We start from the raw sequence: 15,039 nt of genomic DNA, 5'->3' as shown, positions 1-15,039 counted from the left end.
CATATTATGTGGTAAATGTTTGGTTGAAATTGCGAGCACTCTTTCAGCACTACGGTGATGGGTCAGTTTTATGCGATAATATTGCGATGCTTTGACTATGAGGTAATTATGCAGTGAGTGGTCAAATTTGCAAGCCTTCGCATAATATTTGGGGAATTGTTGATTTTGGTAAAAATGTGGCCATCGCAGAATCCTGTAGGGTTGGTTAATAGAGGTTAGATTACCACTGTGTGTGTGTGTGTGTGTGTGTGTGTGTGTGTGTGTGTGTGTGTGTGTGTGTGTGTGTGTGTGTGTGTGTGTGTGTGTGAACAGAGCAAGACAAAATACCACAAAAACCTGTATGAAAATAACAGGTTGATTTGATCAGCGGTACAGTGAATACCCAATCATTTCTGAACAATAGGAAACAGTTTATTCAACAAATCTGTACAGAAATAAGACTGTTTTCCTTCAAGAAAAAACCTTATCAGACAATATTATCCCTCTATAATACCATGTTTATTTCATATTAAAGGCTTAAAAGGAGATTTTATTTGAAGTGAGTATTTGAAAGAAACTGCTTTTCATGAAATGCAGGTGACTAGAGAGCACAGCTCAGACAAGGTCATAAAACAGTCACTGCCACTTTACAAGATACACAGCCACAAAGAGACAGTGTCACACACACACACAAATGCATGCATGCATTCAAACACACACATACAGCATTCTAAACCGAAACATTCTTATCAGTATGGAAACAAGTCAGACTACTTCTTTTGACATTTTTTCCATTGCAGTAAAAATATCAGAGCACCATTTTTCTGCAGCAACAAGGAAAACCAACCTTCAAACATACGCTTTGTTGTCTAAGTACACCTACACACTCAGAAGAAGACCGGTTTTGAGCATGCAGCCAACCACAACTCCCACTCCACACGCTTTTACAAAAAAGATCATAGCTAGCGATCTAACACAGGCAATTAGAAAAGTGACAACACTGCACATTATGCTATCTGATATCTAGTTTGAATGTAATTAGCAAGCCTTCGTTCTGCAAATTGATGATCAAGTAACAGTCATAAAAAGTATAGCTAATCATATCTCCCTCCCTCCCTCTCTGTCACTCCCTTTCTCACTCTGCTTCCCATCACTGTCTCTCTCCACTTCTCTCTCCATCCATCTCTATCTTGCCTATAAACCTGCACTCCCTCCATCCCTGTAATTGTGTTATGAATGTTTGAGTGGAGTAGTATGCCTCCCTGTCTGTGGCTACTAATGGCCAGTGACGGCTGCAATGCGCGCACGTGTGTGTGTGGCAGGCTGTTTGTGGGAATTTAACACGATTAATGACATCGCAATGAGCCAAAAACATCCAACTAGATTTTACTCTGCAGATGGGCTTGGTCTGTTGCAGACTTGGAGACATAGCACACATTATCAATGTGCCATACTTCATCCTTGAATCTGCTAGATACTAGCTCCTGTACCTGATTATGACAACTGCAATATCAAGTAGTACTGTTGGACAGGGTTGTGTTTCTTTTGGGGGGGGGGGGGGCATAGGTCAGAGACCAACTCCAATCTTTTACTTTAAAATATAAACCAAACAATAACCATTGATTTCAAAGTTTAACAAACCATACAATTCTATGCACAAGGACTACTTTTAACAACAACATTTACAGGAAGAACTTTGCAGATCCAAAGTATTACTTACAAAATTGTTACTGTGTAAATGATTAAAGGCAGAATTTGGGCAAAAGCGCAATGGACCATTATACCAGGTCATTTAATGCTTAAAAATGAAAACAAAAATGGATGAATAAGATATTTTGCTATAGAAACACTGTATTTGGCTCCATTCATTGTGCACTCTACAGTCCGCAAAAACACTACAGTTTAACTATAGTAATACTACAGTATTTAATTTGCTTATACCATGCCCATTCCCTTCCCCCATGTCCTAATTTGTGCCACCCATAAGAGAAACCTACATATCAAGTAAAGGTACTTCTACAAAATATGGGGTGTTACTAAGGGCTGTGAATACTTATGCAAATAAGATATTTCTGTATATTCATTTCAAAAAAAAAAAATCTAAAAACATTTTTTCACTTTGTAATTATGGGGTATTTTTTGTAGCTGGATGAGAAAAAGAAAAAAAATTAATCCGTCTTGAATTCGGGGCGACAGGTAGCCTAGTGGTTAGAGCGTTGAACTAGTAACCGAAAGGTTGCAAGATCGAATCCACGAGCTGACAAGGTAAAAAAAATTCTGTCGTTCCGCCCATGAACAAGGCAGTTAACCCACTGTTCCTAGGCCGTCATTGAAAATAAGAATTTGTTCTTAACTGACTTTCCTAGTTAAATAAAGGTACAAAATATATATAATCATTCAGGCTGTAACAAAACTCAAACTGTTGTAATATCTGAGCTGTAAAGGTCTAACCCATAACAACTGGTCTCACTAGCTATGTTTCCATGAACTTGTCCAGTGATATTTTTGTGGACAATTAGAAAGTTTGCATAGAAAATAGATGTGACAATTGACTGCTACAGTGTGTTTCCATTTAATTGTCTTGGTGTCGATAGAAACCGCTGTCTGGAAGTAATGACATCACAAAAAAATTATAAAAAATAAATAGCTGGTGTCGAATAATAATGGGAGTTGAAGCGTTTCCATTATCCATTTAGGCAAACTGTGCATGAATAATTTGGCAACAATCCATATACCCTCACCTATCTGTTTCATGTCTCAGGTAGCCCGCAGAAGCCAGTTTGGATAGAACGCAAGTAAGTCATCTAATAATTCTAAAGTGCCAATATTTTTTTGTCATGGTGGATTCAATTTAGATTTTTTGTCACTGACCTACACACAATACCCCATAATGTCAAATTGCAATTACATTTTCTAAATGTGTACAAATTAATAAAAAATGAAAAGCTGAATTGTCTTGAGTCAATAGGTATTCAACCCCTTTGTTATGGCAAGCCTAAATAAGTTCAGGAGTAAAAATTTGCTTAACTAGTCACATAATAAGTTGCATGGACTCACTCTGTGTGCAATAATAGTGTATAACGTTATTTTTGAATGACTACCTCATCTCTGTAACCCACACATACAATTATCTGTAAAGGCCCTCAGTCGAGCAGTGAATTTCAAACACAGATTCAACAACAAAGACCAGGGAAGTTTTGCAATGCCCCACAAAGGGCACCTACTGGTAGATGGGTAAGAATTTAAAAAAAGCAGACATTGAATATCCCTTTGAGCATGGAGAAGTTATTAATTACACTTTGGATGGTGTATCAATACACCCAGTCACTACAAAGATACAGCCGTCCTTCCTAATTCCGTTGCCGGAGAAGCAGGAAACCGCTCAGGAATTTCACCACGAGGCCAATGGTGACTTTAAAACAGTTACAGAGTTGAATGGCTGTGACAGGAGAAAACTGAGAATGGATCAACAACATTGTAGTTACTCCACCATAATAAACTAATTGACAGAGTGAAAAGAATGAAGACTTTGCAGAAAAAAATGTATTCTTAAATATGCATCCTGTTCGCATCAAGGCACTAAAGTAATATGGCAAAAGAATGTGGCAAAGCAATTAACTTTTTATCTTGAATACAAAGTGTTATGTTTGGGGCAAATCCAATACAACACATGACTGAGTACCACTCTCCATATTTTCAATAATAGTGGTGGCTGTATCATGTCATGGGTATGCTTGTAATCGTTAAGGACTGGGGAGTTTTTTCAGGATAAAAAAGAAATGGATTGGAGCAAAGCACAGGCAAAATCTTAGAGCAAAACCTGGTTCTGTGTGCTTTCCACCAGACACTGGGAGATTATTTCACCTTTCAGCAGGAAAATAACCTAAAACACAAGGCCACATCTACACTGGAGTTGCTTACCAAGAAGACAGTGAATGTTCCTGAGTGGCCGAGTTACAGTTTTGACTTAAATCTACTTGAAAATCTATGGTAAGACCTGAAAATGGTTGTCTAGCAATGATCAACAACCAATTTGAAAGACCTTGAAGAATAATGGGCAAATGTTGTACAAGCCAGGTGTGGAAAGCTCTTAGACTTACCCAGAAAGACCCAGAAGTATTGACTCAGGGGTGTGAATACCTCATCTCCGTATTTCATTTTCAATACATTTGCAAAAACTTCACTTTGTCATTGTTGTGTGTAGACGGGTGAGAAAAAAAATCGATTTAATCCATTTTGAATTCAGGCTGTAACACAACAAAATGAATAAATCAAGGAGTATGAATACTTTCTGAAGGCACTGTACATGTCCTCAAAGATGGCAAGCTCAGGTGTGACCATTCTAGCTAACGATAGGGCAGATATGCATGTGAACAACAGGCACAAACAACTAAGTTGTTGTTTTTCTCCAAAGTTGCCAGAATGCCGATTGCATCAACTTATATCAGTACATTTGTAACAGCCTAAACATTACTAAACTTCTATTTGATCAAATAAGCCTCACATAATTCAACATTCTCTAATAGACTTCCATACAAAAAAGAGCTTATATCACGCGGACAGATTTTGGGCGGAGTAAATCCTCTCGCTTCACCTCTTCCTGTGCTTGCACTCCTGTAGGTCTGAAATAATTGGATGGTGAAAATTGCATCCAGACAACCAGAAAAGCAAGGCTATCAATTCAGGTATTCTTGAAATTCAAGACAATCCTTGTCCTGCAAAGAAACATTATTTGTATTGTTCAAAAATAGACTTAGCAAGCAGTAGGCATTTAGAATAAAATGTGAAGTGGTGCTTTAGTTACCTGATGACATGCAGTACCAGTCAAAAGTTTGGACACACCTACTCATTCAAAAGGCTTTTCTTTATTTTTACTATGTTCTACATTGTATCATAACAGTGAAGACATCCAATCTATGAAATAACACATATGAAATCATGTACTAACCAAAAAAGTAGCCACATTTTTTTTGCCTTGATGACACTCTTGGCATTCTCTCAACCAGCTTCACCTGCAATGCTTTTCCAACAGTCTTGAAGGAGTTCCCACATATACTGAGCACTTGTTGGCTGCTTTTCCTTCAACTCATCCCAAACCATCTCAATTGGGTTGAGGTCGGGGGATTGTGGAGGCCAGGTCATCTGATGGAGCACTCCATCACCCTTCTTGGTCAAATAGCCCTTACACAGCCTGGAGCCTGGACCCAACACGGGTCATTGTCCTGTTGAAAAACAAATGATAGTGGGACTAAGCACAAACCAGATGAGATGGCTTATCTCTGCAGAATGCTGTGGTAGCCATGCTGGTTAAGTGTGCCTTGAATTCTAAATAAATTACAGACAGTGTCACCAGCAAAGCACCCCCACACCTCCTCCTCCATGCTTCACGGTGGGAATTAGACATGCGGACATCATCCGTTCACCTACTATGCATCTCAAAAAGACACTGCGGTTGGAACCAAAAATCGCACATTTGGACAGATTTCCACCGGTTTAATGTCCATTGCTCGTGTTTCTTGGACCAAGCAAGTCTCTTTGTATTATTGGTGTCCCTTAGTAGTAGTTTCTTTGCAGCAATTCGACCATGAAGGCCTGATTCACGGAGTCTCCTCTGAACAATTGATGTTGAGATGTGTCTGTTACTTGAACTCCTGTGAAGCATTTATTTGGGCTGCAATTTCTGAGGCTGGTAACTCTAATGAAGGTATCCTCTGCAGCAGAGGTAACTCTGAGTCTTCCTTTCCTGTGGCGGTCCTCATGAGAGCCAGTTTCATCATAGCGGCTGATTTTTTCCCCCAACTACACTTGAAGAAACTTTCAAAGTTATTTAAATTTTCCAGATTGACTTAAAGTAATGATGGACTAGCAAAGGGTGGCTACTTTGAAGCATCTTAAATATAAAATATATTTTGATTTGTTGAACACTTTTTTGATTACTACATGATTCCATGTGTTATTTCATAGTTCTGATGTCTTCACTATTATTCTACAATGTAGAAAATAGTAAAAATAAAGAAAAACCCTGAAATGAGGTGTGTCCAAACTTTTGACTGGTGCTGTACGTGATCATGTGCCCCGTGTACCTGCAAAAATTTTCGGCACTCATCACTTATTTGATAAACACAGTTTCCATCCTCATTTGTCGCAATAAAAGAAAGTTCGATAAAATAAAAATCCACCCCTTTCGAAAGGATAACATTTTTGTCGATCTTTAGAAAATGTCTTCTATATCAGCCGTTTTTACATTACACATCGCAAAGATTTTTTTTGTGACATTACTTTTGTCAAATTAACCTGGGTCAATGGAAACCAGCCTACTTAAATACACATTACTCTAGAAGGGTCTCTGACTCCGGACCCTACTGGAACAGTTAACATCACAATGTTTAACCTTCCCCATCCCCCACTACCAGCCCTGGCCTCCCCCTGCCATCCAGCCCCAGGCCGGGCCAGGAAAGAAGGGAGAGATAAGCAAAGGGAAAAGCAGGGAGAATGAGACAACACAGCCCAGTGGAGTCCCAGGACGTCCATTACGACGAGAGAGAGACGAGCTGGATTTCCCTCATCTAACATCTATTATAAACTGGGTGGGTTGAGCCCTGAATGCTGATTGGCTGACAGCCGTGGTATATCAGATCGTATACCATGACAAATCATGTATTTTTACTGCTGCAATTATGTTGGTAACCAGTTTATGTAGCAATAAGGCATCTCGGGGGTTGTTATATATGGCCAATATACCATGGCTAAGGGCTGTGCGTTGCGTCATGCATAAGAACAGCCCTTAGCCATGGTATATTTGCCATATACCACACCCCCTCGGGTCTTATTGCTTAAAACCTCTTAAGGATCGTAATCTTTTTTCAGTTTTCGCCTAAAATGACATACCCAAATCTAACTGCCTGTAGCTCAGGACCTGAAGGAAGGATATGCATATTCTTGCTACCATTTGAAAGGAAACACTGAAGTTTGTGGAAATGTGAAATTAATGTAGGAGAATATAACATATTAGATCTGGTAAAGGATAATACAAACAAAAAAACATGCGTTCTTTTTGGGGGTTTTCCCCCATCATCTTTGAAATGCAAGAGAAAGGCCATACTTTCAGATATGAGTCTAGGTGTCATTTAGATTTTGGCCACCAGGTGGCAGCAGTATGTGTGCAAAGTTTCAGACTGATCCAGTGAAGAATTACATTACACAATATTTTGTATCATGTCTGCCAGGAGTTTGCCCAATTGTGCCGAATTGGTCAATTGATAAATTTTCAATGTACATAACTATAGAGAACATACAAAAATCCTTTGGAGATAAAAATGTTTACACACTCCCAAGAATGTCATACATGTTGGATCATTATCTTATTCACTAACTTTCACAAATCTACATGGCCGGGCGGGGTGGGTGGGGAGCCAAAGACAGCAGTGGGGTCAAACTGTAGACCCCAGTTCCTACATTTGAACATAAAAATAGATTTTATCAAACAAAACTATGCAACATTTTTATCTCTGGGACCCTCAGGATGACAAATCAAAGGAAAATTACTGAATGTAAGTACATTATGTACCTACAGAGGTGAATGTATCAAACCAGTTGCAGTGATAAACGTTTTTTGTTGTTGTGCATTCTCCTCAAACAATAGCATGTTAATTTTTCACTGTAATAGCTACTATTAATTGGACACCGCAGTTAGATTAACAAGAATTTAAGCTTTCTGCCCATATAAGACATGTCTATGTACCGGAAAGTTGTGTCTATGACCCAGCTGTCACATTAGCGCACGTTAGCAACCACCCATCCCGTGGAGGTTAAATAACACACTGGTAAGTAGACACTACTAATAACTTGTTAATTACTCTCTTATTGAGTGTGTCTGTGAGAGTGTGTGAGAGAGTGAGAGAGGAGAGTGTCTGTGATATGTGATTGTGTGTGAGTATATACACGATTGAGAGAGTGTGTTATATGCAAGTGTGTGAGAGTGTGTGTGTGATATGAGAGTGTGTGAGTGTGTGAGATATGAGAGTTATGAGAGTGGGTGAGATATGAGAGTGAGAGTGTGTGAGTGATATGAGAGTGAGAGTGTGTGTGTGTGAGATGAGACTGAGATATGAGGGTGTGTGTGATATGAGAGTGTGTGAGATATGAGAGTGTGAGAGTGTGTGTGATGTGAGTGTGTGAGTGGGTGTGTGATATGAGAGTGTGCGTGGTATGAGAGTTTGTGAGAGTGTGTGTGTGATATGAGAGTGTGTGAGATACGATTACACAAGTAAGAGACAGTTAGCTTGGTCACAGGGTAAGGCATCCCTGAATAGTCACAAAGAAAACAAAGTGCAAAGAACTGTGCTTAAAAGGACATGGCTCTCATCAGTTCATTTAAAATAACTTTCATCCGTTCATGATGACTTAATAATGTCACGATCGTCATAACGATGAGACCAAGGTGCAGCGTGATTAGAATACATTCCTCTTTAATAAACGAAATAAACACTAAACAAACTAACAAAACAACAAAACGAACATGAAGCTATATGGCTAGTGCAGAACAGGCAACTAAACATAGAATAACAAACCACAAAATACCCAAGGAATATGGCTACCTAAATATGGTCCCCAATCAGAGACAACGATAAACAGCTGCCTCTGATTGAGAACCAATCTAGGCAACCATAGACATATAAACACCTAGACTAGAAAAACACCTAGACAATTCAAAAACTAAACAAACCACCCTTGTCACACCCTGACCTAACCAAATAATAAAGAAAACAAAGATAACTAAGGTCAGGGCATGACAAATAAGTATTGCTTTTTTCACTATCAAACAGGATATTTTGATATAATTTATTTTTGGTGTAATCTCTCAAGCAAATAAATGTGTTCGAAAATGTAATCTTATCCATTGATGTCGGTGCAGAGCCTACTTTCAATAGCAAAACAGTGCAGACACAAAATAAGGCTGCCAATTCTCAATTATACCACACACACACACACACACTCACACGCACACACGCAGTTAGGCAGCCCAAAGTCACCACATAACCACAGGCATCAGCCAGGTCAGACCTCGACATGGACCCCCTGCCTTAATGTTATTAAGAGCTACTGCCTGGCCTGCCACACTCCCTACTCACTGCTGCTGCCAGCCTAACTGCTCTCTCCCCGTCTCTCTCTCTCTCTCTCTCTGCTAAAGAGCGGTGCGCTAAAGGACGACGCTGGACCTTTTCCAGGAGCTTTTTCCAACTCATGAGCCTCTTAAAAGCTTCCGTTGCCAAAGCAGAGCCACTCTCTCTCTCCTCGCGCTGCAGGAAGTCACAGAGGCCTGCTGTTTACCAGAACGCCACACTTCTCTTTTCTATTCAGCTCTCCAAATACAGAACTGTTCTACTAGAACTGTTCATAATTCAGTGAAATGTAATGTCATGGGACAGGGTTAGACTTGATGATTTCAAACATGGAGCTCAAAAGAGGTCATATTCCTCAAAGGGCTGTTGTGGCGTAAAGGTCGTTCTATATGAATTCAATCACTTTCTGACTGCACTCCTTTTGAGTTGAATGAAACCTCCCATACATGCTTGCTCATGGTAGAAGTGTTCAGAAATACCAATTTCAGACAGAAGCTGTGGTAAGTTTATATGACCTCCTTTCAAACAGCCCCTTCTTTACAGCTCCACCCCTTTTATACATACCAGTGGGTAACTGGCCAATTGGGAGGGGTGGGGACTGTTGTTAAACCATGGCAGCTGTTTGCAGTTCAAATTAGGGAAGTGCTAATGAATTTACCTGCAGAAAAGCAGAGAACCATTCACACAGACCCATACCTGTATTTTGGTTACAGGGTCTGTGAAAATGCAGGAATCATGACTAGGTCTTAAGGTGGCTTTTATTTTCTATGCCTTTTACCCCCTACCCCTTTCAGATAAGCAAAAAAGCTGGTATAAAATGCAAGCATGTTAAATTAGTGGGATTTTGGTCTGTGTATGAAAGGGATAAATATTAAATATCCTTTTATGAGCGCTTTGCTCTGAAGTCAATTTGCCGTTGCTGCCACATAATTATGGACACTCCCATCCTGCACACGCTTAGAAACACACTCTCACACACTCTCTCTCTCGCTCACGCACACACACACACTCCCTATACCCCTACGCACACTTCTAAACAACAATTACAGACTTCCAAAGCCAACTCTATAACGTGCGTTTGTCTGAGTGGAAGAAGTACATAGTAGTGGGGACGTTGTGGTGTGGTGTCACGTTGAGAGGTGACATGTGGCACTGGAGATAACATCTCGGGACAGATTGGAGAGGCCATCTGGAGGTCTGGATGAGTGTCCGCAGTGAAAGGGATCAGTGGAACAGGGAAGAGCAAGTGAGCTGTCAGAGATCTGGAAGGTTCCACAGGCCTAAGTCTGATGGTGATGTAAGGGTAAATCCATTTGAATTCAATCACTTTTTGTTTTGACAGCATCCCTTTTAATTTAAACAAAACTTTCCATACATGTTTGCCCATGGAAAAAGTGGTCAGAAAGGGACTTTTTGGACCGGAATCAAGAGATAGAGGTGCTCAAAGTTGACCCATTTTGCATACCCCACCCTACCAAAATACATCCATGTCTTAATCACTGAAAACGATAAACGGTTGAGTTTGATATCATTTGAAAGCTTACAACAGGTCTGCCAGGGTTATGATTTCAGGTCCAAAAGTCACTTTCTGACCACTTCTACATTGGGCAAACACGTATGGTTACCTTATGTATGGTAAGGTTTCGTTCAAATTAGAAAGGGGTACAGTCAAAAAGTGATTTAAATCATATGTGAATTCTTGTGAAAGGTTATCTTATACCAGTTTCATACTTTTTTTTCAACCGAGGGGGGAAACAAACGTTCTCCGTTTCCTAGAAACTCGGGAGAGCAACAAAGAAGGCATATTTCAAGCTCGGATTCCCACAAGCTGCGACTGTTCACCCAAAGGCAAGGCTCTCATTCGCTCGCTAGCTTGCTAAATGAGGAGCGATTATTTCCCATTTCAGCTTGGCCAACTGTGCACAGATGACATGCGGCTTGACTCCTGCCTTCATTAAAATTGCTCAGCCGTCCCCAGGAGACAATACACCCGAGTTTGGTTTTCTCTGAATGCTGAAGTTGACATCAGCGACAATGTTGTGGTGCATAGGCGGCTAGCGTTAGGCTAAAGCGCTAGGAGAGAACAATGCTGTTCTCCTTTGGTTATTGAACAAATAACTTTCCCACAACATTCTGGGAACCAAAATGTGACATGCTGGTAACATGGACGCTGCTACCTGACAGAGAGAGTAAAATCCCCCGGGTTGCTCTTGCTCGGCCGGGCTAGGAAACTGCCGTGGACCCCCCGCGTCAACAGGAGCTGCTCTGCCTCGATGCCGGTGATGTTGGGGTGGAACCACCTTGAAGAACGCAGAGAGAGTGAGAGAGAGAAAGAGAGAGAATAGTTTTGAACACAAAAGCCAAATACAGAGTCACCAGTGTTTCTCTATACATCCCTAAGGGACTTCCAGGTGTATACAGAACGTTAGTTAATTACCTTCAAATAACCTACCATTTCCATTCTCAGAACGTTAATAAAACCTCCCAGGAAAACTGTTAGAACCTCCCTGCAACCTAAACATTTACATTCTCAGAACAGGCAAAACTTTTTTTTTAAACGTAACCTTTTACAGGTCAGGAAACGTATGCCTTTGGTCCCAGAACCAATGGGAAACCCACAACTTCCATAGAACCAAATGTGCTAGCTGGGTGCGTTTGGTGACAGTAGTTAGATACACATAAAAAGTGAGATATAAACTTTTGGAAAGCAGAACACCAATATTTACAGAACTTAATATAACTGGCAAATGTTTACTTCCTGTGTTATATAACCAAGTAGAGAGTAAAAGATAACATTTACTCCATCCAGCATACATTTTGACAAACCCTATCGTCCACTATCAACCATTCCAAATGTGGATGTTACATTGTCCACCAACCTAAAATAATATAGAGAAATACACACTAGCTTAATTGAAAAGTCCGGCTCTGGTCTGTGCCCTTCTATCATTATCTCCCCCTACATATATCCCTACTGTTCTGTCATAAAAATCTAAAAAATCAATACTAAAAGGGGATTGTGACTCCTCTTCATAGCAAAAGATCTATAGATGTCTGAGAAATACAAGTTGTGTGGTTATGCAAAGAAATGCAACATGGAATAATGCTTTTCCCTCTTCATGAAGTGTGTTTTTCATAATTGTTAGTATGCTAAAGTAGTAAAGCAGGAAGCGTGTCAGTGAGTCAGTTGTTTGGAGTTGCGTCTCATGGTTCAGTTCGTTCAACGGGTTCAAACCTCTAACTCAGGGGTCTCCAACCTTTTCTAGCATGAGAGCTAGTGTCATGTGTTTGTTCACCCGCACCCAGATGCATTTGCTGATAACCCATCTGCAACCGCACGACTATATGTGATGAAGTGAAAATCTTAAGCAAACACCCGATCCTATCCCATAAATTTAGAAAATGCACTCTACAGTCAGAGATAGTGGAATTCATTTTTTGACAGGCCTTTTTAGATGTTAGTGTGTTTCTGCTTATCATTTCCAGCCATTTGGCAGTGGTGTAAAGTACTTAAGTAAAATTACTCTAAAGTACTACTTAAGTCGTTTTTTGGGGTATCTGTACTTTACTATTTATATTTTTGTCAATTTTTACTTCACTACATTCCTATAGAAAATAATGTACTTTTTACTCCATACATTTTCCCTAACACCCAAAAGTACTTGTTACATTTTGAATTCTTAGCAGGACAGGAAAATGGTCCAATACAAGCACTTATCAAGAGAACATCCCTGGTCATCTCTACTGTCTCTGATCTGGCGGACTCACTAAACACACATGCTTCGTTTGTAAATTATGTCTGCGTGTTGGAGAGTGCCCCTGGCTATCCGTACATTCAAATAACAAGAAAATGGTTTGGTTTGCTTAATATAAGGAATTTGAAATTATTTATACTTTTACTTTTGATATTTAAGTATATTTTAGCAATTACATTTACTTTTGATACTTAAGTATATTTAAAACCAAATACTTGTAGACTTTTTCTCAAGTATTATTTTACTGGGTGACTTTCACTTTTTTGAGTAATTTTCTATTAAGGTATCTTGACTTTATGACAACTGGGTACTTTTTCCACCACTGCAATTCGGTAGTCAACTTGACTATCATTAGATACATACAGCTTCTTTTCTGTCATTACTTGTTGCCCTAGAAGACTAAATCAGCCCTTGCTCACAAGAATAATGTCGTGCAGCAACGATGTTTATGAACCGAGGAGATAATGCTATAAAGATTTTCCGTGCAACATTTCCAAATGGCATCAGTTAGACCGGTTAAAAGGAAATGAAAAGCTGTTTCAATGACCCAACATGTTTTTGTGAAGATTTCCGTTTGGCTTGGATGCATATTTTATGTGGTTGAAATACTATCATCTTTTATGGTGATAAAGATAGCACCTTTCCAGACAGTCTCTAACCGCACATTCATTCTCTTATGATGCTGAAAGAAATAAAACATTTCTCCTCTCCCGTTCCCGAGTCAAAATTGACATTTGGTGTATAATTTTACTGCAAGAAATACTTAATTCTGCAGGAGTTAATATTATATTAGACTATGTGAGATGTTATAGACCTACGGTTAGTAGCTAGATTTCCATCCAATTGGTGACAGATATTCCTGCAAATATTCAAAAATCGCATAAAAACAATCTGTGCATTTTCCCACCAGTGATGTTTCCATCAAATTGACTTGTTGCAGATAAAAGGCTGTGCGTGATGACATAGTGCACATAAAAATACCTTTTGCAGTTGAATTCCTATGTACCGTGGCATTTTCAACTCTACTGATGGTTTTCTCACAAAAAATGTTGTGTTATATAGCGAGCGTGCCCACTGTGCACTGTTGGCTAGAGCACACTAATGTACAAAAGAATGAGATTAGTTTTATTTGTCAAACGGCAGCCAACAATCGATCATCATGTCACCAGAATAAGACCCTCAATATTTGTTGGAAAGGAGCATCAACCTCATCACCTTACACTTTCACCACCCTGTGAAGTTCATCATTTATTTAATCTGTTGCCTAATAAACTGCATGCTTTCACTGGCGAGTCGTAGTGGGAGGACCACACGTCATCGCGTGACTCTAAGTTTACTTCGATATGATGGTTATTATATGAATATTTACACATAATTATTGCATAATACATTTTAAAAGACAAAAACAACCCACCTAGAAGTCCCCATCATGTAACTGTCTAATTTGTATAGCACCTCACAAACATAACAATAACACTGCCATCATCCTCTTTCACCACATCTTTCCCAAACATTAGACTACTGTTCTGTTCCTCCCTTTAATCTCCAACAATTAATCTCCATTGTTAATTTTGCCTCAGTGGATCAATGTTAACTTTTTCTGCCCAAGTTTCCAAAAGCATTTGGCAATTGATGTGTATTGGTGCGCTACAGTTAGCCCTAAAGTTTAGGCTTAGTGCGTAGCCTAACGGCAGATTAACATCATGAAAAAATCATATTTTTCAACCTGACCGCCACCCACCCGCCCTTCATCTACACAATATTTCTTGACCCTAAACCCGCCCCGCGGATATAACCGTGCGGACTGCGGGTTATGAGTCAACTCGAACATCACTAATGAGAGCTACTTTTATTTATGAAACATGTCACGAGCAACTCATTACTTTCTTCCTAGCTTTCAAATAAGCACTTATTTTTACAAATTACAATTATTAGTAGAGAAACAATGACAATTGATGTTCTAAGTCCATGTCAATGCTTAAATCACTTTAGAAGACCATTCTTGAGGGTAAAAGATTTGAGTGTAATACCCCTTTAATTGAGAATTTTAGGAACGAAGAATGTGCTGGTCTAGCAATGTTTTTGCTCCTGCATATGTCATGACAGAGTTTACAAAACAAAAGCCCACCCAGTTGATACTGTAGAAAGAATCCTGATATACACTGAGAGTACAAAACATTAAG

The 15,039-nt window shown here is 39.5% G+C and overlaps 1 protein-coding gene across 6 annotated transcripts in view; it reads right to left on the bottom strand.

The window, feature by feature from the left end:
- The window catches only part of LOC139557164 (tyrosine-protein phosphatase non-receptor type 11-like), a 63,282-nt gene that overhangs the window by 24,342 nt on the left and 23,901 nt on the right, over window positions 1-15,039 (bottom strand). For 5 of the 6 annotated variants that reach the window (XR_011671345.1, XM_071371608.1, XM_071371609.1 and 2 more), the window contains exon 2: window positions 11,279-11,401. The exons of the other annotated variant lie outside the window; for it this stretch is intronic. Coding sequence is in view for 4 of the 5 variants with exons in the window: in XM_071371608.1 (XP_071227709.1) it covers window positions 11,279-11,401 (123 nt within the window). In the remaining variant the exon portion in view is untranslated. The remainder of the gene's footprint in view (window positions 1-11,278; window positions 11,402-15,039) is intronic. 6 annotated transcript variants of the gene reach the window in all.

This window comes from Salvelinus alpinus, chromosome 28 (assembly GCF_045679555.1).
Source record: "Salvelinus alpinus chromosome 28, SLU_Salpinus.1, whole genome shotgun sequence".
Taxonomy (NCBI): Eukaryota; Metazoa; Chordata; class Actinopteri; order Salmoniformes; family Salmonidae; genus Salvelinus; species Salvelinus alpinus.
This window is presented reverse-complemented; position numbering and strand designations above follow the sequence as displayed.